Source organism: Strix uralensis, chromosome 4 (genome assembly GCF_047716275.1).
Source record: "Strix uralensis isolate ZFMK-TIS-50842 chromosome 4, bStrUra1, whole genome shotgun sequence".
Classification (NCBI taxonomy): Eukaryota; Metazoa; Chordata; class Aves; order Strigiformes; family Strigidae; genus Strix; species Strix uralensis.
The window spans coordinates 91,463,615-91,487,647 of record NC_133975.1 but is presented as its reverse complement, the minus strand read 5'-3'; the positions used below and the strand labels follow the sequence as shown (position 1 = coordinate 91,487,647).

Sequence of the window (24,033 nt, the reverse complement as noted above, 5' to 3'; positions counted from 1 at the left end):
TCTTCAGAATACAAGTAAATCAGGGATGAGTCTGAGCTTTGAGTTCAGTCTTGATCCCTTCCTAGTTCCCAAACTCTCCTGGCTCTGCCTGGGGGTGGTAGGTGGCACGGTGTAGATGGAAGACTAGGACTGGGTCACTGTAGGGTGGATCTAAGTTTGGATTTTTCTCTAAGTTTCAACGTTATCCAGTTTGGCCCCAACCCAACCATAATCATTACCCTGAGCCCAAACCTGGTTCCTCCATGTGTCTGGGATGGTTATGCTTTTTTAGAGGTGATAAACTAACACATCATATGTGTTATCTATCTTTTGTGATAAATGCCAAGCTGTCAGAATGAAAATGTCACATAAATCATACATAAAGTGTTTACATTAAAAAAGATCGACTCGTACGAATTTAAACAACCTTTCTGATGGTGCCGTCATTTGCAGCAGGTTAGCCAGGTACTGCCAATGTTTCAATTTCTGGAGTCGAAAGAAACACAGCACATCAAAACGGAGTCATCAAACCAAAACAAAATGTATTTAACATGGTGCAACAGTCAATGCCATAAGAAATCACCATATAAGTATGCAGTTATATATCATCTACACATACTGATATGACTTTACAAATCTCATATTACATGTAGATACACAGAGAACGGACTTGGGAGGAAGCATTTGTTGCAGCCCTTCTAGGGGCTCGGTTTCTTACCTACCTGCTGTAGGGTGTGACAACACTTTGCTTTTGAAAGTGACTGTATTGCGATCGTATTGCATTCTCCTGTGAGTCGTGGTGGATAATAATCTCCACCATCCACACAACAAAATGGTACGGGGCTTGCTCAGCATACGACCATCCTTTGTGGGACAGGGGCTTGGCGGGTGCGAGGTCCCTGGCGGGTCCTCAGTGTGGCCATAAGCTTCTTGGGTTGGTCCCTGGCTCTCAGGAGGCGGCTGGCCAGGCCAGGAGGGCAGCCCACAGTCCGGAGTGCAGTGGTCTGCTCTGCCAGGACCATTTGACAATGCTGGGACTAATTCTGGAAGGTGCTGTACCTGCTCCGGGGGAAGCCTTGCGGGAAGAGCCCGGAGCCCCAGCAGGAGCGGCCGGTGGGGCTGGCTCCCAGCTGTGCCTCCTGCCCCGGGCTGGGGTGGCACCACATCTAGCCAGGAAGGTGGGAAGGCGGCAGTGGGCTACTAGCCAAAAGCCCTCCCCAGGGCACATGGAAAGCTGAAAGATAACATAGAGCAGTCCTGCAACTGCTCTAATAAACGCTGTGGGTAGAAGAGCTTCCTAACAACTCCAGACTATCTGTGGGAGTGTTAATACCATATTTACCTTTTCCCTCGCCAGCACCTCTCCCCTTGTCCAGCCCATGCTGCTCTGAGCAAGTAGTAGGAATGAAACAACCACAAACCAGACCCACAGTCCTAAAAATAGTGGCACTAACAGGGCACTGATCTACATTATGGCTCTCAACAACTGCTAACAGGGGTGGAGCTGGACAAGGGTAACTACAGCTGGAAATGCAGCAGTGTCTCTGCTGCAGACCAAGCAGGACAAGGTGAGCAAAGGGCTTTTTGCTTTATTGATGTATGTCACTGCTCTGGAAAGAAAGACCTCAGCAGTCTTCAGGGGCATAGTCTGTGGTTGTGTCAGCAGTCAGTGACATCTGTGCCACAAATACCTTATTTTTGCCCAATGGAAGGCAATTACACCCCAAAAGACATCCTCACCAGCAAAACCACAGAAAAATTGGGGAGCAGAAGTGAGAAAACTGAAAAAAAAAAAAAAGGAAGATTAGGGTAAAACAAGAGGAAGAGAACGTGAAGAAAGGAGAGAAAAATGACAGAGGAAGAGGGAAAAAGACTCAATAAAATAAAATAAATAAAAAAGCACCTCATTTGGTGTTTGCAGGACGTGACTCAGTGCCTGCAGATCTGAATTCTCCTTCTGACTTGACTCTGCCTGGCCGCATGCCTTTTGCCTTTCTCTATCTGAGTTTCTTACCTTGCAGGGCACCCAAGAGGGCAAATATACTGCAAAGCACAGGCTTTATAAATCCTCCAGCAGCAACAGCGGTCAAATGCTGTGACTGAAATGCAAAAAAAAGATTGTGGGTGGGATGAGAGGAAAGACAGGGAACTGAGGAGCGGAGAAAGGGTGAGGAATGAAAGAGCGAAAGGAAGAGGGGAACAAAAGACTAGGGAGACCAGCCGAAGGAGGGAGAGAATCTCTTGGAAATGAGGTTAGCTGTTGGTCAGAGTGACTACGTCCTCTTGCAATGGCAGGGGGAAGAGCTGAAGCTCATCCTGCCGACCTGCTGTGGAGACCGATGCTTGCAGGCTCCCTGCCGGCAGCACCCTGCAAGCCCTGTCCCGGGGCAGAGGAGCTGAGAAACCATGGAGGCTTGTCACAGAGAGGTTTCTAGACAGGAGGAGCGCCTGACGTAGAAATGCTGCCCGTCGTGCCCCTCTGGCCTGTGCACAATCAGGACGGGGAAGAAGCGGGCGTCGTGGTAGGTTGGGGGGTTTTCGTTGACAGCCAGCTGGCTGGAGTAGGAGCAGCACTGCTCGTCCTGGCAGCCCCGGTCCGCGATGCTGCTGCTGCGGCTCCTCCAGAGGCCTGTCCTGTGGGAGCCGTGGACACGGCAGAGGGAGAAGCGGCTGGTGTTGAGGGAGAGGCGGGAGTTGCCGCTGCAGCTGTGGAAAGCGTGGCGCGAGAAGATGGAGGAGGTGCTGGAGGCACGGTTGCAGCGTTCGCAGCCATGAGCTGTTTCGCCGTACCGGCAGACCGTGTAGCTGTTGTAGGCTGGGGAGTTGGCCAGGTCCATGAGCATGGCCTCCGAGTAGCTGGGGATCAGCTGCCGGTTGGTGCAGATGTGCCACTCCAGCTCGGTGCTGTCCTGTGTGGCATCTCGGGGCATGCGGTACCGGTACAAGGGCTCCTCTGCCGCTGTGGGTGCCGTGTACTCCAGGCCCAGCAGCTTCTCCACGTGGTAGTGGACGTAAGCAGTCCGATACTCTATGAGCACCCTGAGTGGCCACGAGATCATCAGGATAGCTGCCACCCAGAAAGCATAGTGGGACACATACCATGGGAGGTGATCCGGGTCCCCGTAGGCCATCATAAGCTCTTTAAAGTCCACATTTTTGAGCTGCATGCCTTCCCTCACCTCCATGTAGTCATCCAGCCCCTCGATCTCCGTGAAGAAGTGAGCCCTCTGAGTCAGGTAAGAGTTCTCAGACTCAATGTTAGCAAAGCTGAAGCACTTGGTGAACCTCAGCTTGGTGGCTGTGTAGCTCTCCAGGCCCAGGAGCTCCTTGGAGATGTCCTTGTAACCACAGTGAGAGTAGTCAAACTCAGCTTCAGCCACGTGGGTGTTGACCCTCTCATGGTAGACTTGCGTGGTGGTGTAGGCATCACCGTTGCGGTACCGGGTCACCTGCCGGGTTCGCCGCACAAAGTGGTAGCTGATGGCCTTCCACCAGATGCATGGAGTGGCTTGCTGCATGCGGTTGATGCATTCATACACACTGTCCACGTCTGCCTTGTACTGCAGCTCTCTCTTGACATGGCAGTGCCAGCACTCCACCAGGTACACCACGTACAGCATAGAGAGGAAGGCCAGTGGGATATAGACGTAGCCGTCTGAGCATGGGCTGTCATGGTAGATCATGGACTTGCCCTTGAAGGAGCTATCAAAGCTGAGCTTGGTGACCCGGGCCAGCTGACACCAGGCCACCGCACCCAGGCAGCCATACATGAGGATGGAGAGGAGGAGGCATTTCCAGTGGGACTCTCGGCACATGCAGGCGCTCAGGGACTGCTTCACAGGGCGTTGCTTCAATCACACCACCGGGGAGGGGGAGAGAAAGACAAAGAGAGAGCGAGGAACCCATCAGTCACACCACTTTGCATAACGCACACAGTGACTGTTGCCTTCAAGACTGCGTCTGGCTTCACTCTCGACCGCCTGAGGACTGGGACACCACCCTACCTAATATAAATGTGAATATAAACAGAAACACCCTGCCAGGGACAGAGGTCTCTGGACAAAACCCCTTCCTTGCTTCCTCCTGGCTCTGGGGAGGGAAGCTGTTCACACAGCAGTGACTCGCTGTGCCTGCACCCCAGTTGGACGGGCCCCATCTCAGTGGGCAAGACAGGTCCCCATCTCTTTCGCCCTACCTGGAGCCAGCATCATCTACACACCTCGCCATCTTCTGAGGCCGAGAGGGCTTCGCAGCACGTGAAGCATGGGGCTGTGGACTTGCCCCTTTGCTTAGCAAGTGCTCAGCGCCTGGGTTCCCACACGGTGCTGCTGGGGAGGCTCAGGAGCAGCGTCCATCGCAGGGCTGTGGCCCCATGGGTTGTGCCAGCACAGAGGGACCAGTACTTTGTGGAGCTGGAGCTGCTGCCTGACTCAGAGCTGACTCACACCCAACCCTGAAACCTACCAAATGATCGACACCATTTTTCTTGGAGGTGAGCCATCGGGAAAATTACTAGATTCGAGTACATTTAGTTGAAAAAATTGTCAGGATTACAGCACAGTGCAGCATAGCTTCAGGCTGGTTAGAAGACTAGCTCCGACCTAAAATACGTGAAAGCTTAAGCATTGAAGCTAAGGGTGTATGCGTGAATACTTAAAATGTAGCACATCCCTCTCTTTCAAGTCCCAAAAGTCGGGCTGGGAGTAGAGCTGGAGTTTGCACTCTCGTACTCCCACTGCATCGCCTGAGATGGTATGCTTGCAGTCCTTACCCCAGCCATGGTGCAGTGAATCAGCTGCATTGTCATGCTATGTTAGGCTATAATAAAAAATGCCAAATTGAGCCAAGCAGCTAGCGGAAACGGAGTTGTCTCCCTGCAAGGAGCAGCAGCAGCATGAATTACATTACTGGCTGGCAGCCGCCCGTCTGTAGAAAGTGCGTGAAGCAAGACCCCCCGCTGCCCTGGTAGGTAATGCGGAGGGCTGTCTGAGTTCCTCTTGTTACTGCCATCCTCTGCCTCCCCCCTAACTCTGGGGAAATGACAGTGAGAAAGCAGATACACACTGATATTCATGCATCATCATGCCCTCTGCTGAGCCTGATTTCATGCAAAAATAGAAGCACACTGTTACTCCTTCTCCCAGGGGGCCACATCTAATGCATCAAACTGCTCCGTAGATGCCAACAGATGCTAGGTTTGGGAAATGTCTTCTCTTTCTTTCCCCACAGATAAAGTTCTCCCCTAGTATAGCTCATCTTGGATCCACAGCAATTAGGATTTAGTAAGTAATCTTGAACCAGCAAGGAATTTAAGGAGCAGCATCTTATGACTTGGGAAATAATAGCATGGTGCCACTAGAAAGAAGAGTTTACTGTCTTCTCAATGAGATGGAAGCATTGACATCTAACCTTGCAGGGCTATCAGGTCAGATTTAACACTGCTTTTTTTTTTTTTTTTTTTTTTCTGGGACAGAGAACCACTTCCAAGTAACTATAGAGGGTTTTATGGCTTGCTGTGAGCACTGCCAAGCTAGACTTCATGGGGTTTGGTTTTGATTTCATAGCTTCTAATCTGACACTGTGTAAGTGCAGAGTAATTTTATTGATTTTAGGGAGCTACATCAGTATTCATCTGCAGGGACTAAGGGCAGGATCTGGCCCCTGATTCTTCCTGATGCATCCAGCAGGAATCTGTAAAGAATTTCTATTCTTATCCTAAACCTTTTGTATGTGTGAATGTGTCAGAAGAAAGAATAATTATTCTGGGCTGTACTCCCTTTACAGTGGCCAAAATAGGTGTTGAGAAGCTAAGTGGGTTATAAAGGACATGGTACATAACTTCTCTGTAGGTAGGGCAGTGAAAAGACCTTAGTATGGGTAAGAATAAGGCCATTTTCCTTAGCCTTTTGCAGGAAACCTTGAGGAAAGCCACGAAGTGGCTTCAGGCAGTCCTCAAATCAGCCAAAAAATAACTATGGCAGTTTTGGGGGGGAATCCCTGAGTCTCCGTGCAGTCATGGAGAGTTTCATCTCTTGAAACTCTTGTCAAATACCCATCACTCTGTCCCAGTGCATTACTGCCCCAGTGTAGGCTTCTGCCCCAGCCATACACTGAACCTCGGGTCAGAGCCCCAGGCTCTCCCATCTCGTGGGAACTCCACTGGTAATCACTGTCTTCTATTCTTTGTCTCCGCTTGACACGGAGCTAGAGCTTTTAAGTGCTATAGTAATGCAAAAATATGGACTGTAATGAAGAATTGCAAACCTTTACCCTTTTTCTCCCCTAAAGGTTTTCTGAGGTGAAGAAAACTCTAAAAATGAACATCTCTCTACTCCAGTCACTGGGACTGTGCAGAAGAAAACAGCTGGACAATATTCTAGCACAGGAATTTAAGTCCACACTCAGGTTTCCACAGGTACTTCTCATGTAAAATCGTTTATGGTTAATACTGTGAAGAATACCAGTGGACCCAGCAAAAGATGCCCAGCAGTCAGTTTTAATGTCAGGTGAGTGCTTAAGTACTCCATGCAGCTCCGGGAATCCTGATTTTTTCTATGACTTGTTCGAAGAGCTGTCAGCCTGGCCCTGGGCACAACCATGCAAGAGGGCTGGCCCATGTCAGTTAAGGTACTATTTGCCAAAGGCACTGCAGTCCCCACCTTCCCTTTATCTCACTTCCCTTGACTAACAACTCCTCTGCTCTCTGCAGCGATGTGGTCCAACTTCCAACTCACTGCCTGGCTTCTGTCCAAGGGGTGATTCAACCAGCCCTGCTGGTTAGGGCTATCAGTGGCCATATCGGAGCGGGCAAATGCCTCTTAATGTGCTTAGCTCCATGAAATGCCATCTCCCCTTTGGGGGAAGAGATGGTTCTGGTCTCGCCAGTCCTGGAGCAGCACCAGGCTGGGCTGGCAGCAGCTCAGAGGCTTGCAGGTCCAAGATGACATTTCTGTGTGCGTCCTCTAGAGACACTTCAAAAATGGTCTTCAACCCACTGCACTCAAAGGGCTGGATCAGCCTAAACCACGTTACCTCCACTAGTCCCACTGCAGCCTGTAAAAAAGGCAGCTTCTCTCCTCCTTGCATTAGTGAAGACATGCAGCCATAGAGCCCACTGCCACATCTCTGATTCACACACCTACCAGTCCAGTTCAGCAGGGCCTTCATGTTCAAAACCCTTCAGGAAAAATACAATTATTTTCTCCTGGCTCTTCTGACCCACTGTCTCATACCCTCATTTGTTCCTAAGCAGATCCCACTCTCCACAGGTCCTCGGTTATAAAAGGATCTCTCTTCCAGGGTCTACCCCCACAGCTGTTCCTCCTATTTCAAGTTCTGAATACATTCATCTGGCCTATATTCCCTTATTTCTCCATCCCTTTGCTGAAATATTATCTAACACAATTATACTATTAGAAACACTTATTAGAGGGTTTGTAAGAAAGACATGAAATAGAACATAATTACAATAAAAGTATCAGACATTCAAAAATCTAATAAGGAAATATATCTTTCCATCTCTCTCTGCATAACAAATTCATTAATATGTTAAACCAGTGGCTCCCAGCCTTTATTAATTAACATACCACCTTCTTGCAAGCATGATGTTTGTGGTACTACGTGGAATTTTTTCCTTTCCGTGCATAGTGTTTCAGATCGAAACAGGGCAAGCTTGTATTTCTGGGTAAGTACAATAAATGCTTAAGGAAACTAATAATTTCCATAACTTGGGCCAGCCAGCAAACGGGAGTTGTGTCCTTTGAGGAATGCTGCGGGATCTGTGTTGTTTTGATGCAGAACAAAAGCATAACCCCTGGAAAATGTTAATAGAGAAATATAATTGAAGAAAGCAAAGACAGAGAGCCTGACAGAATGCCAGAGCCAAACAGACTGTCCCAGAACAGACTGAGGCTCAGTCACCAGGCACTTTGCCTGCGAGCTAGGACTCATGGATTTGGGTCTCTAACCCAAATCCTGCTTGTTGGGGGCTTTGCTTTGTGCTTTGCTTCCAGTGTTGACCTGAGGAGCTTCCTGACAGAAGATTAAATGAGACCAGGGTTGCCCAGAGAAGCTGTGGCTGCTCCCTCCTGGAAGGGTTCAAGGCCAGGTTGGACGGGGCTTTGAGCAACCTGGTCTAGTGGAAGGTGTCCCTGCCCAGGGCAGGGGGGTGGACTAGATGGTCTTTAAGGTCCCTTCCGACCCAAACTGTTCTGTGATTCTACAACCACTTCTGTCAAAAAGGATGGCTTTGCCAAATCAAACATTTCATCCAAAAGGTCCCAACCAGCTCTGATGACAGTAACAAATTGTAAAAATCTCCTGGTTTGAATGGAATGCTGTGAAGAAGCACAGCCGAGCTGTCAATATTATTGTTTATGAATTTCAAGTTGTGTTGAAAACACATGCTGTAAATAATGTCTTGCTACACTCTGGCATGCAGCTGAACAGCTTTCAAAGGCGTCCCTTCTCATTGCACCTGCCTGGATTGGACACTCCTGTTAACTCTCACCCAAACTATCCATAATCACAAGCCAAAATTCACTTTATTCTTCCACACTTAAGAACAACAACAACAAAATATTTCCCAAATTCTTTAGTAGATCTCATCATGAATGAGAAAAATGCCACAGGCGAGAGGTGGCGAGTGTGGGGAGAGCTGAGGGTGCCCATGCTGGCAGCCTATTTCCCAATAGAGGGGAAGAAATAGTCTGTGAGGTCTAAAGGAAATGGACCAAACTATTTTGGAGCCACAGCCTTTAAAGGTCCAAAAAGCCCCCAAGGTTTGGGGACAGCCCTGCCCCGAGCTGTCCCTGGCCCCAGGCAGTGCTGCTCCGTGTTTGCACTGGGGTTTTTTGGACCGTCATTTCCAGAAAGCTCAGGCAGAGTGAAGGATCTGTGTACCATGCAAAACGAAGAGGCAGCTCCACATCCTCCCATGGTCTGTTTTCTGTCTGGTGGCGTGGAGCCTTTTGAGACACTAAATGATAGATGCTATTTAATTTGTTGCTGCAGTTGCTGGAAAATAGTCTGGAAAGCCCTAACTGCCGACAGAGAACTGGAATTTCAACTGACACCTGTAGCAGACAGGAGTTTCCAGGCTGGCAACATTTCGATTATTTCTCCTTCAAGAAAGTTCTGTGCAAAACTTAGTTTGCAAATGATAAAACATCCAGGCAGTGGCTGAAAGGGCAATTGCCTTCAAAGACACCCTCCGACGGCAGATGCCCAAGATCAAAAGCAGGTATGCAAGGACTGGTGTGGAGCCTCTCTCGCACAGGCACACCCACCCAACAGCAGCCAGGTTGGGTTCTGGCTGCAGCAACTGTAATTAAAATCATTAAAACGTGCTCTGTGTTGTAGCAGCATGCAGATTTGGGCTGTTAATCAAGCCTAGTTTAAAGGGGTGGAGAGAAAGCAGCGGGGGAGTGCACAGTCCGGCATGTCCCCCACTTAGCAGCTGGAGCCGAGCATGCTCTGGTGGCAAGAGCAAGGGGCTGGTGGCCAGGGTTTCGGCTCTCTGACCCATCCCTTGACTAATTGCAAGCGACCAGCATTAAGACAAGTGCAGGTAAGTTGTAGCTGGTAACCATGCTAAGTGAGCCTGCAAGCAGCTGCATCGGGGGTGGCTAAGAATACAAAAAAATTACCTCCCCTCAAACCCTGATTTCTCCTTAAAAGGCATATTTGATATGTAAGATGGATGCTAGAGAACCAGAACAACATATTTCTGCGGGAGTAAATTGTGCCTGTGCCTCTAGGTCTCTTCCTCTTGACGAATTAACTTCCCGGGGCACAGGTTGAGGTGGTCTGGGTGTCCCTGTTCTTCCAAGCAAGCCCCGCCATTAGCAAGAGGAGGAAGGGCCATGCTCAGAGAAGCCCAGACTGATTCCATCAGCCCAGGTTTTTGGGTACCAAACCTGAAACTCTGGTGCCTCTGTTTTGCCAGTGATGACTCGCTGCTTTTGCTGACCTCTGGATACAAGCATGTCTGACAGCAGGACTCAGCCACTAGCCACATGGCTGTCCCTCGGTGTTGGTGGGGATTCTTATGATATAATAAACAGATGGTTCTTTAGGACTTACACATAGTCATAGAAATTTGTCCTATCAACTTAGCAAGACTATTCTGGATCAGGAAGGTTCAGCTTCTATTACAACCCAAACTACATTTACACCTTAAGACTGGGAGACACTACACTTTCTCCCCATAGCTCCTCTATCTCACAGGCAACGCAATTTCACTCTACAGTCCTATGTACAGCCCAGTAACTAGTGGCTGGTAAAAGCTCATCTTCCATAAAGACACTGCTTTGACTGATAAGAGTAAAAGAAATGAAGAACCTGCAGTCCCCTTTGTAATTTGTTCTGGTGATGAAATTTTACTGCCATTGTAATTTTGTCTCACTTCAGCCCCCATTCATGGCAGCAGGGATGTCCATTCTCCGGGTGATGAAAGACTCCTTTCATATGACTGCCTTCTCTCCCTGAAGATACTTCTCCATTCTAATTAGGCACCTCTCAGACTTCTTTTTGACAATTTAAATGGGTCAACGTCTTGGAAGTCCTTCACTGCACTGCCCTAGCTCTTTTTGCTGCTCTGCCCTCTCTCTAGCACCTTGCGATCCTTCTTAAATGTGCACCCTGCAAGTGGATACAGGACTTCAGCACTTACTTCACTGGTTTCATACCAAAACATAAAATCACCTCCCATTCCCACTCATTCCCCCTTTTTATTGTCTCCAAGAGTTGCATTAGTAGATTTTTTGCCCAGCACCACCCTGGGAGTTCATGTTCAACCACTCACCCACTTTGCTCCCAGGTATTTTTTGAGTCACTCTTTCTGAGGACAGCTGAAGGGTTGGCTTCACTCTCCACCCTGAAATGTGTAATTTAGGATTTGGCTTTGGATTGAATAATGAAGTTATCAAACGAAGCAGATCCCTCTGTAGGACTGTGTTTGTCTCATCATTACAGACCAGCCTGCTAATGTTTGTGCCAACTGTAAATGTTACCAGCAGTGATTTTATACTTAATTCCAGTGGATAGTGTCAAATCTGGTAATTATTCCTGCAGCACTCTGCCAATCTATGGCTAAATACCCCATTAACTTATACAAGACAACTGTCTTCACAAAGCTAAGTGTCAATCATAAAAACAAGGCTGTGGGCATTATGTGGACCTCAAGGTGCTCCTCACACTTCCAGTGCTCACTGCCAGGAGCAATCCCACATACAGCTCTACATACAATACTAAGAGAAACCCTCCCAAAGCTTCAGTGGAGCACATTATCACCTTGCTTGCTGTTGCTGTATGCTCTTCATCAGTAGCTGTATTTTACTCTAGAAGTAGCTGTATGGCAGTGTGGGCTTGAAACATCTCTCCTTTTTGAGCCGCCTCAGTACTGCTTACGGCATGCAAATGGTTACAGTGACAATGACAAACCTGTTGTTCTGTCCACTTCTGATTTTGACTGGCAAAATAAATTTGAACTGAAAGTTGCCAAACTGATCCCAATAGAGGGGAAGAAATAGTCTGTGAGGTCCAAAGGAAATGGACCAAACTATTTTGGAGTCACAGTCTTTAAAAATTTGATATACAATTTTGCCTTATGCTTATGCTATTTCTCCATAGCTCTCTATTGACAAAATGGCTTTTTCCTCTTTTGTCAGACTTCATGCTTCAGCCTCCTTGAAAACTCCAGCATGAGCTGTATGAGCAGAAAATATGCTGCCACAGCATGAATTTATCCTAATGTTTGTTTTGTGGACAGTTTGGGGCCCAAGTTTGACTGACTGTGTCTGGTTCACAGCCAGATATCTGGGTTCCCCAATTTTAAAAGCATTAAAATTCTCCTTTGGGGAAATCATTCCAAAAGCACGTCCTCTCCTTTTAAACCCCACGTGTAAGTACGTTTGCCCTTGGTGGCTGACCTCAAGAGCTGCAATTTTTGCTGAAGCAAAATGCTATCACGTCTAAAATGAAAGAATGAAAGAAAACAGAGGGTAGTGAAGACGTGGCCTGCATGGAAATAGAGAAATGAGGGGGAACACGGTGGGTGCGAAGCTGTGAAGGAAAAGGATAGCCTCGACATGCTCTGAATGCCAGTGCCACCAAGGCAGGGGGAGGGCGCCGGCAGGCGAGGATGGAGACCAGCCAGCCTGGGCAGGGGCAGGAGGGAATCAGGCCCAGAGAAAGGACCTGGGTGAGGATCAATGGGGGAAGCACTGAACCTGACGGCACCAAAGCATTGTATGAGCCAGCAGTCCTCATGGCCCATCTATGGCCTGGGTAGCAGCTACTCATGCATGGCTGCTTTCTCGCTGCTGGGAACTTCTCCAAAAACCAGATCTATGCCCTGATCTCCTCCCCACAGCCTGGGGGAGTGGGATAAGGTTGTCCCAAATAGGGGCAGCGACTCCCACGGAGGTGACAGTGTGCTGCAGGGCTGACGCTGCAGCTGTGTCTCAGAGAGATGTGTGGCATCACAGCACGCTCCTGCTCTCCACCAAGACCTGGCTTCAGGGATACAGGGTGACTTTATCACTGTCTTCAACAACAAAATGACTCCACAGCTTGGGATTACTCATGTGAGCAAAGAGTAAATCTTCTCTTTTTTCCTCTTTTATTTAGCAAGAATAATCTTCTTGTCCAGGGGGAAAAAAGAGCGGGCTAAACACTGACAGAGGACTGGAAGAAAAGAAATAAAAGTAGAGAAGAAAGAATTTTAAATGGTGGATAAATTAACACCAGTCATACTTGCATTTGCCTCTGCAGATTTATGCTTGTGATGAATATATCCCAATGAGACACATGAAAGGGAAAGAATAATCAATAACCACAAGTCACACACTGTCAGGTGGTGACTTGCCTGGATGAAAGATTTTTGTCTCTAACTATGACAGACTCTTCCATCCTGGTCAACACAGGGCAGTGGAAAATGTTCCACCTCCTGACAGACATGGCAGGACATAACACAGAGAGGACCACTGAGTCCTTGCTAGGCAAGCCCTAGGCTGTGCTGTTAACCATAACTGAGGTGAGCTCAGACACCAGCACCAACCTCTGGTGCTGAGAAAGGCTTTGCCCTTTGTGCAGTGGGCAGAGATGATGCAAGAAGAGCAAGAAGATCTCTACTCCCTGTCCCCAACACATGTGGGTGCAGATATCATCTTCCAGCTCCTGAGGTGATCCTGGTGAAAGACTGTCCTGAGAAGGCTTGGGGTGACCAGGGAGAAGACAACTGCAGGAGAAGAGTCAGAGTACAACCTCTTATTGCTTTCCACAGCCAAATTAACTCCTAGGTCAGATACTTGTTAGTACAGTGAGGAAGGAGCTTGCAGGGATGTGCTAGACCAGATGTTGGTGTATGATGGGTAGAAGTGCTCCTCCACCATGTGACCCGATCTGGGCACCGCATGAGGCATCAGTAATAAGGTCTGCTGAGGGAAAAGGGCGATATTACAACAGTCATCCCATAAATCCCCTCCTGGGGAGCCTGAAACAAAATCCCTCCTGCCATCCATCTTGAATGGCAAGAAGCCCATTACCCCTAGCTCATGCTGAGTCAGTAGCAAGTGCTCTCAGCGTGGCTGCCAGCATGGAGGGAAAGGGGAATATAAGGGATAGAAGGCAACAGAAAAAGCCATTTTGCATCAAAGAGAATTTTTCTCCAGTCCTTGAACACGGAGCACATTGGTTGCTGCACATATGTTTTGGATGCAGCATTTGCTTTTCTGCCACGAAACTCCGGTGAGAATGAAAACTTCCTACAGGCCAGGGCCATGATGTCAATGCCCAGCAGAAATGCTCTTACTTGGTTTAAAAAGAATAACCTGCATCCACTCCACGTGTTTGTAGTGTCAGACTCAGGCTTTTGGTTCAGCAGTTGCCCTCCTGTGGTGAGCAGGGATCGCTTGGTTTCTCATTGTTTAAATCCCTGCGGAGATTTAATCTCATCCTTCCATCAAGGGAGCTGTCCGGGGGAACGTCTCAGGGTGGGAAGGTGCACAAAACGGTAGCATTAAATCCTCTCCCCAGGAGAGCCTATCGCAGGACAAGACAAACCATGAAAAGGCACAAATCTTGCTGATTCACCTGAATTTCAGATGCTAGGACGCCCCTGAAATACCATACAAAGACAGCCTGTTATTTCACACCATTCACCCTCATGAATTCAAGCCACCATCTGAAGATGAGGAAAGCAGAGGTCAGGACAGAAGGAGCCCCCAGTCCTCTGAAATGTCAGATTCAGCTGTAGCTTTTGCAGGATACTTTTGAGTTCTTCAAGCAGAAATAAAGGAAATCCCAGAAAACAAAGGCATTTGGATCCCAGCCAATATATATGCTGCACATCACAGCAGGATGGGAAAACCACTCACTAAAATACAAGGGTACGAATGCAAGTGGCATGAAGAATTTGGGCCTAGACACATCCACAGGTGATGCTCCCACACACTGCTCCAAGGAAAGCCATGCAGTTACATTTTCAGTGCCAAGGAATCCTAGCGACAAAGTGGTCACCATTTGAAAAATAGAACTCTTGGCTATTTTAGTGGCAGCTTCTTACAAGCTCACAAAAATGCTACACTAACAAAATTATCCCTTTTTCCCCCAAATTGCTGATGTTACTGCCACTAGCTTTCGACTCAGCGGCAACGCAAAGAGTGTATTCTGGGGGAAGAGGATTTTTCTCAGTAATGTCAATGCTGGGAATGAGTGCATCAGGGAAGAAAAGCTGGAATTGGAGCTGTCTCAGAACAAGAGAGTAGCTCCAAGAACAGTTAATTTTTCAACACTTTAAGCACCCATACTTAGCTCCTATTACCCACTCCCCCACCTTGAGTATCAGAGGTTCCTAGTAGACACAGGGTAAATTTTACAGGTATAACAATGTGGCTTACCTCAACACTTGGCATTCAACTGATAACAGCATCACATACCCTCAGGAAAGCTCCTGGGATGTAGTTCCCAGCCACTGCCAGATTAGCGAGACCGAGTGATTGGCACGAGCCATAGCCTGGTGTTTTGCAGCTTGCCTCATGCCTAGCCAGCCACTTGCCCTGCCACCGCAGCCAGCGGCCAGCCCCAGGTGGGGCTGGTGCAGGTGCCCTTGACCCTGCTCCTGCACTGCAGGGAGCTCCTGGAAGGGCTGACGGCAGCACACATCCATCCGTCCATCCTGCGGCTGCAGAGCGGAGTGATCCTCACCTTGGCAGGAGCGGGCTCCAGTGTGCTCCAGCCTGTGAAAGCCAGACCCAGCTCCCTGCACCCCTGGGCAAGCCGCAGGGGACACAGAGGTTCCACAGCCCCAGGGATCAGCTAGGTTGCAACTTGCTGAGGGCACTGGTGTTACTGGCAGCTTTACTGACACGAAGGGAAAACCGACACCAGCCAAGGGAAAACAGGAGGGCTGATGGGACCAGCTCCCGTTGCTTCAGCCTGGCAGGGATGGGGACAGCGGGGAGAGGGGGAGAGTCGCTGCCTGCCAGCCTCTATATGCTTGACAAAGTCCCAGCTGGGTTTAACAGGAATCCTGTAATACCTATTCTGCACCCACCTTTGCTCACAAGATGCAGCTCTCCAGGGGTGGGAGAGGAGCGAGCAGCGAGAGGGGGCTGGCGGTGCTCAAGCAGGTTGTTTTCTCCTGTGCTGTTCAAACAAGCAGCCTGCAGTAGTGGATGTTAGAGCCGTACTTCAGTGGTGCACTAAATTTGTCCCTTCCCACTCCTGGGCCCCTAGGGTCACAGGTGCTGTCCCCACCCTTGAAGAGTGCATGTCCTGTGCCTTAGATGTGTCACCATTGCCACAGGTTCTGGGTGTCCTGCCCAACCTTCCTTCAGTCTCAAAATGGGGAAGTGAGGGACTGACCTGGAGCCAGGCTGGACAACAGCCATGGACCGGTTTCCCTGGGGGGGAAAGTGGGGAGCCAGGAGGAGACAGCTCTGTGAGGAGGAAGCCCAAGCAGTGTTAGTTCCTCACCAGCTATTTGCAGCCTAGTCGTTGAATGACTCTGTTTAGAGACTTTGCAAATGACGAAAATAGTTCATTAATATGAATACCATTTAATCTTTGCTTACTCTAAAGGAATACCTTGAGATTTAAATGGGGGATAGAAACATCTAAAATATGATCCAGGACTGATCCAAGCTCCAGCGAAGTCTGGGGGGAAGTCTTTCAAAGGGAACTGTGAATCAAGCTTTGTCCAGAACCATGAAGTTTTATTTTTATTCTCACATATTTGCAACACCGTCCTTTTACCTAGTAAAATCAGAACAACATGGCTCTGTGATTTGGCCTCTCAACCTCCTGCCTTCCCATTTCCCACGTGTGATCTCCCTGTCAGAGCCTGCCAGCCACACTTCAGCAGAGGCCCTGCCAGCCCCGCGGCGCTGGGCAGCCGCAGCTCAGGCTGTGGTCGTGCCAGGTCCCGCATGCTGCTGAGCTGAGCATCCCTCACAACACCATCCAGCCACCGCTCAAGCTTCCACTGCTCTGTCAGATTCAGGGAGTGTGTTTCCCCATCTCTGCACCTTTTTGAACACAGCTGGGACCTCAGCGCTGTCAATTAATAATGGTGCTCCTGTTAAGATGAGGTAGTATCCCAGCAGCTAATGCTTCCCTGTGAGAAACAAGGTTTCATCATAAATATCACTTCTCCTTGCTTCTCTCTTCTCTCTCTGCGACACATTCTGCAATAACATGTGACAGCACAGCAGGTGAAAGCTTCACTGGAAATTCATTTAAACACCTAATGGTTAAAAGGGATCCTGGGAGCCAGGACATCTGGATTTTATTTCTTGATTTGACTTTGCCTCATGGCATGGTTTCATGACACCTTTTCATACCTCCCAAAGACACTGAAAAAATAGCATTTACAGAGTGCTTTCACATAAGCATTGCAGCAGCACTCTCTGGGAAGGCGTCTCCTCTGCATGTGAGCTGTCTCATTCTGCCACTCCAAGTACCAGCTGGTGGGAACTAGGGGATTTAGCTCCTGCCCTGGCCTGCTGACAGTCCCTTGCAGAGGACCATGGCACACATCAGGCCTGCAGACATACTGCCACTCCCACCTTTTCAGCACATGCCCTCACTACCCCCTTCCTTCACCAGGTACTGGCACTTCCGGCTGGCCCACCTCACCTCCAGGCAGCCACGAGGGGCTTGTTCTCCATCTTTGTGGTCCTCAGAGGGATCCCCATGCTGGCTGGACCCTGCTGGCAGATCCTCTCACCCCAGCCTCCATGGTGCTCCATGCTCCCCCTGACCATCGCAGAGTCAGGGAGATGGCACAGCTTGTGCCTGTGGGCTCTCAGGCCCTTCCAGCTCTAGTCCTCCAGGACACACTGTGCTGGTTTGCAAGAGCTTTTCAATGTAAAATGTCGATGCCTTGTGCCAAATCACTTTTGTTACCAGACCAATCAGATGTTGTACTCCACAACTCCTGGTCTAGCTCCTACAGCAATCAATTGCATGGGTATGAAGAAGGCCTCTGGCCATAAGTGCATGGCCACAGATCATTCCTTTCCCACAGCCAAATACGCCGTGACCTGCAGAAGTCTGACTGAACCCATCCTCTTCCCTGGTAAGGTCAGGTTATGCAGACACCACATTTGCGAGTCACCCCAATTACCCACCATTAGCTCCCTTGCCAGGAGCATGATCCTTCATGACCTGTTCTCTGCCCTTTGCTGCCAGCTCCCACCGGTCCCCGCTCTCACCAGCCAGCTGTTCCCAGCCCCTGTCTTCCTCAAGGCCCAGTATTACCAGTCTTTCCTCAGCAAGGCCTCTGCTGGCTGGATGCTGAACTGGGATGTGCAATACCTCAGCCATATAGAAACGGTGCCACGTGTGAGTTGGGATTTCCTGTACATTATTCACCTGATGTAAAGTCACAGAAGTTAAAAGCTTGGTCATTTCATGGGGCATAATCCTCTCCGTCCTCTCCTGGTGGCACGTGTGGCACCATGAGAGCAGCTGCCAGGTACACCAGACACCACTTCACAACCTTAACTCCGCTCTGGGAAGGCTGCCAGCCTCCCGGTGCTGCCGAGCAGTCGGCTCCGTGCGCAGCCAGGCTCCTCCAGCCTTCCCACTCGCCATCTGTCCTGCCCGTTTCAGGCACTTTTCTTCCTTGCTTTTGCGGCTTCAGACGAGATGTGCTGTGGGCAGAGCGGTCGGCGCTGAGGGAGGAGCCCGCATTGGCAGCTCTTGGCAGCAGTCTCTACCCCTGACTGCACCACGGGCTCCTGGGGTGCAGGCAGCACCCCTGCTATAATACCTCGTCAGCTATTCTGTGGGCCGCTGCTTAAACAAAGTTACCCCGTTACAGTTTCAGGTAGTTAACAAAGACATTAGAAGAACTGTGACCTCAACAAAGTTTCACGACACACTATTTTTAACTTTACATTTCTTAAGCTCAGAGGAGCCCGATGAATGATTAGACTCTGAAAGTGAACTCTTGAGTGAACTATATTTTCCGTGATTAGAACTTAAAAACTAATTAACTACTTAACTATGCTTTTCCAAAAAAGTAGAACTCCTGCTCTAAGTGAAAAATCAAACACAACCTTATCCATAGAGTCACGACAGTGTCACTGTAACAACCGCAAGGGCCTTACAGTGCTGACGATAGCTCAGCTACCACGTGTTAGGACACGCCTAGAAACAAGCCCCACTCACTATGGACTGCTTGGGGACATTTCACTCTTTTTAATCTCCGTTTCCGCAGTGTCCCTGGTCACTGGCAATGATCTGAGCTATTTTCTTCCAAGGTGTAGAAACAGATGAAAGGACGCCTTGTGCTCTGTTCCCAGGGAGAAGATGCCTCCTACCTCACTCTTACAGTGGCTTGCACTGACTGAAAAGCATCCGTGGTATCCACTCTTACCTTCTGGAGAGAGATCATCCCCTGGGGTCTCTGAAGTGAGAAAGGGAGAACAAGGACAGCGTTTGGGGCTTCAAAACAGTGTGCAGACTCATTGCTTTCCACTGGTATCAGCTGACCAACTATCCACTTGAGAGACAGCATAAGAAACCAGGTCTGGAGGGGACCTACCAGGGAGTCACCTAGTCTCCTTCTCCCAGGAGGCAACATCTATGTACTTAACAGCTGTTTGCCTAAACTGTCCTTACAGCCTTTCAATGGTAGAGCTCCACAAGCTCCCCAGTTGCTTCAGACAAACCTCCATTAAGAAAATTCCCTTGCTGGAGGCAGTTGGGAAGGTCAGCTGGAAGGAGCGACTCACTTCAGTCTCAGCCATGGTGCCAAGGGAGCACTCTCTGTTGGAGAGGACAGAAGATTTTGCCTGTACAAGCCCATGCAGCTGGAGCCCGGGCTGCCCTTCAGAGCTCAGACACATCCATTTGATGTTTCCTATCTATTTTTTTAAATTCTTGACAGCTTCTTGTGTGAATTGCAGAGAAGGCAGACAACTTCAGGACATCAAGAACAGACACGTGATCAGAAGATAAAGTGGGACAATGAAAAGAACAAAAGCAGAAAAAAAGGATGTGATGCCTCAGCATGGATTTTCTTATGACAGGATCTGCAATGCAAATATTGCCTAGAACTACAGGATCATGAAAAAAAGCTTTCAAGTTCCTCCAATTCCACTACTGCTGGACTTTTTCCTTTGTCTCTGTGAGGGAGACCATTTGGATCAAGGAATGAGATGGACTCCTTGGTTTACGTCTGCTGAATAAACCACAGGCAGGAGGGGTAGAAAGGGGCTTCTCCTGTTTCACCCTCACTCAGAGGGGGAGTATCGTGCACTGCACACAAAATAACTGTTTGGTCAGTCATACTCGCTTGGGGTGGTGTCAAGTCTCCCTTCATGCTAACCAGCAGCTATCATTCCGGGTGTTAGTGGAGCAGGTCTTTTGCAAGAGGTTTGGAAGAGCTGAGGGGAGGGAAAAGTAGAGCTTCCCCAGGAGCCATGTGTCATGTTCCCTGCCCTCCTCTGGGCAGAGGCTGTTGGGTCAGCACCCTGCGCAGCTCTTTGGTGGGAGGTTTACCAGGGAAATTGCCCCTTTCTGGAGATGGGTACCCAATGGTTCCTCTGCAGCTTCTGCTTAAAAGGTGGCAAGGAAGAATGCTAACCTCCATCACAGGCCCTGTGCCCTCTCTTCTCTCCATCCCCTGCTCCTGGGTTCATTTCTCTTGAGTCTTGGGGATGACCACAAGACTCTAGAGGAATAAGACATCGCTAGAAAGGCAGCGGGGAGCAAACAGGCCCCTGTGGAGCTGTGAGAAGAGGGGGTTTTATCAGACCGTAAGGATCTGCTGGTGAGTAAGGTGCACCTACAGCAGGCCTGATAAACCTGAGAGGGTCGCCTGCCTTGCTTCCTCCACCACCACTCAGCCACTTCAGTATGACTCAACCCACAGACGGGGACAATTTAAAGCTACCCAGTTTAAGTTATGAAGGCTTTATGTCTGATGTTTTCAACGCTATAAGATAAGCCTTGACAAATAAAATATGTATGTTTGTCATTCTTATTGGGGGAAAGGGATAAAAAAGCTGGAGAACTAAATGGAGTTAATCCCTCAAGTAGAGGATGTCTCCCCAGTGGCATCCTTAAGCGGAAAGGACCCGGCTATTTTTTGACCTGACAGTCTGTAAAGCTGTAGACTGCAAACAAGCAGTATGTATATTTTAACTTGTAATACCCTTGGTGCTGTTGTGACCACAAATAGCGCTTTTGAAAGAGTCTCCTGTTGCATTTTGCATTGGCAGTAAGAGGCAGATGAGACAGTTTTAAGTGGCCTGTCTCTTCTGTAACATCTCCATCAGTGAGCTGATGACCGTGGGTTTCAGGAACATCGACCCATGAGGTTTTCCCCCTTTTATTTAAATAGCTTAACTGATTACATTATGTCATGCCCAATTAAAGTTCTTAAATATGATAGAGAAGATAAAACCAGGCATGGACAACTGCTGTTTGACTCTGCTGGTACAGGCAAGGCAAATACGCATTTCAAAATGTCAAGCGGCTGCTGCTTTCAGCTTTCTTCAGTGATTACTTGGCTATGGTAGCAAATAAATGATGTTTGTACTCACCAACTTCACTTTTCTGAAAAAGAAAAACAATTTCCAACTAAGTTTTAAAGTTTTAAATATTTAAGACCATTTCCCAATTGAGGTGTAAATTGGCAGAAACGCAGAAAAGTCCCTACCAACTCTTCAGTGTAGGCGTAGGCTGTCACAATAATAAGTAAGACAAGAAAAACCAACAGCCCACTGCTTAACCGGGGCAGTACAGAGCAGCAGGTTCTGCTACCTCAGGAGGAAAGTAAAGGAAAATATGTCCAGAGAATCAATCTCCAGCAATAAATGCTGAAACATTTGGAAAAAACACGTCCTTTACAATCCCTCCCCTCAAAGATTCTGATTCTTTTTTGCAAGAGTTGATAGGCTGGTAAAATCCTACACCACCACCAAAAGCATGGCTGTTCCAGGTCATCCAGCTCGAGCAATCAAATTTCAACAGAAAAAAACCCAAACCAGAATACTGGAAGGTAATCTGAGGGCTTCCTCTGACATTCAGCAAAGTCAGCAGTAAACTTGAGTGGCCCTTGGCAGAAGAGGACGAGGGCCACAGCAGGTAAACGAACTGCCTCTCTCCTTTCTGCGCCGCAGCTGCACCTTTGCTTGTCCTGCTTTCAAGAGTAAAAACTTAGACTTCAGACACATTCTCTGTTACTAGCTCAGGGTTTTATGTCACATTGATTTATTACCTAATAAAGGCAATTTTCAGCCACTCTTAAGATTTAAGCCCATGCATTTGATCTAAGTGAAATCCATAAATGACAAGACTAATAGAGCAGTCCATGAAATGCCCATTTAATACCGGGCATTCAAATGCAACTGCAGGCCCAGGTGCAAAAAGACTATTTACATGGAGATGGAGGAAAAGACCAGTACTGTAGGACTGCAGCGTTAAGATGTCACTGTTACAGGCATTTGAGATATAGACTCAAATGTGCAAATGTTTGTGTTGGAGCAGAAGAAAAACTGAGAACAAGATGAGTGAAGCAAGATATAATGTGCTTAGCAGAGAGATCAAGTGCTCTCATGTCTAGAAATGGCTTGGATGTTTTTATGGTGGACTTAATCTATTGGAAAGCCTTGTGTAGTTCCTGGTCCTAGACCAAATAAATCAAAAAATCCCTTCCAGCATTAACCATCTATTGATCTTCTGCAGGGCTGTAATTACATTGGGGACCTCTACCGCTGGAACAGCAGCCGTATCCTGGATCCAGCTACAGCTCTTCGCAGTGAACCATGCTGCAGGTGTTTAAAAAGCAATTGTACAGGAGAAAACCCTAATTTTCACCCACGGAGGACAGTTTTTTCAACCTGAGCTGCCAAGTCAATTTCCTATTATAGGTACTTTAAGAAGTGCTGTTTGGTTTTAGCCTAAGTGTACGGGTTCACTTAGGCTTTGTTGAGGCTAGTGGATTTTGACTACAGGACCACGAGACTGTTGGTGAGCCATGGGACCCATTAACAGAAGCTTTAAGCAGACTAACTGCACACAGCAGTGTTCCAGGGCTGCCTTCACTTCTGTTTTCAGTTTTCTCTGCCTGCTTTGAGGCTGCTCTCTGCATCCCTGGGAGCATGTACATTTGGTTATAACTCCGTATTATGAAGAAAGTTCAGTCACTTCCATGATCTGCACATGGATTACACGATGTAAATGGCAGACCTGTCAAAACAGTTGGGAGCAAAGGCTACATTAGGCGTAGACGAAAATCTCAGGCATTCCTAAAACAGGGCAGCTTGGTGTCCCAAGTGTGCAGGACTGGACATGCATTGTCCCCCACTGCCACAGAGCCCTGCAGTTCTGCCTGGCCGATGCCCCGTGGCTCAGGATTTTGTGTCAACACTCAGATACATCCGTCATTCCCTCCCTATGATGTGCAAGGCCACGGTAAGCACATCACAGCTGCTCCAAAAGAAACATAATAAGCTGTATTTTTTCCTACAGTGTTTTCTATTGCAGATTAGGCAACAGGAGTGCCTAGGCCCCAAGGGAAAAGGAGAGGGATGAGCTCCTCCTTTGGCCCAAAACACCTGAAAGCCACGGCGCCCCCCGCTCCGCTCCTCAGGCTCAGCGTGTCCCTCCTGCCACGAACACCAGCGCCTCGTAGAGCTGCAATTTTCTCGACCGTTTCAGAAGTCCCAGGGAAGCGGCGGGCTCTTCTAGGCCAAACCCCACGGGTTTATTTAGCCAAACTTCCACTGGCCAGGCCCCCCTTTCTCCCCCCCCCCCCCCCCCCCCCCATCGTTTCGGCGCAGAGCCGCCGGCCCAGCCGCCGCCCCGACCCCAAGCCCGACCCCGGCCGCAGGGCTGGGCGCCGGGGGCCCCTCGGTAAAACCCCGCAGCCAGCGGCCCCCCCCCGCCGGCCGCCGCGGAGGGGGGCGGGGGAGTGTCCCGCCGGCGGCCCCGGCACTGCAGGGCGCGGCGGGGCCCCGCTCCGCACCGCACCGCGCTCCGCACCGCGGCTGCCGGCAGCCGGGCGGGCTGTGCCTGGTGCCGCGGCTTCCCCCCGCTCCGAAAACACCCCCAGCCGGGCACCCCCTTCCCGCCGCGGCACCCCGCTTTCTCCCCACGCCCGCCCCGCACCCCGGCTGCCGTTGTCGTCCCCCCCACCCCGGGTTTCCCCCCCCCACCGGCCCGGGCCCGGGGCGGGCGCCCCCGCCGCCGCTCACCTCCTCCCGCACGGCGGCGGCGGCGGCCCCCGGCGCGGAGGTGCTGCCCGGCCCGCTTTCAGCAGCCGCCTCGGCTTCCCCCTCCGAGGACATCCTTGGCCATCACCGGCGGCGGGGACTGTGGAGCCCCGAGACGGCGGAGCCCCCCGCGGGCCGCCCCCCCGCGCCGGGGCCGGGGCGAGCCGCCCCCGCGCCCAGGGCCGCCCTGCCGGGTGCTCCCGGCTCCCTCCACCATCCCAGGCGGGCGGGCAGGGAGGGAGGGAGGGAGGGAGGGAGGTGGCGGAGGGGAGGAGAGAAAGACGAGGCGGAGAGGGGGGTGCCTGCCCCTACCGCTCCCGGC

At 49.7% G+C, this 24,033-nt stretch overlaps 1 protein-coding gene across 1 annotated transcript; it reads right to left on the bottom strand.

Moving 5' to 3' along the window:
- Positions 1 to 501: 501 nt before the first annotated feature.
- Positions 502 to 23,898, bottom strand: LOC141942247 (transmembrane protein 151B-like). The gene is made up of 2 exons (XM_074865196.1): positions 23,694 to 23,898; positions 502 to 3,827 (listed from the first exon to the last, which is right to left on the bottom strand). The coding sequence occupies exons 1-2, from the start codon at positions 23,784 to 23,786 to the stop codon at positions 2,397 to 2,399; spliced, it is 1,524 nt and encodes a 507-aa protein (XP_074721297.1). The 5' UTR covers positions 23,787 to 23,898; the 3' UTR covers positions 502 to 2,396.
- Between the last annotated feature and the right edge of the window lie 135 nt (positions 23,899 to 24,033).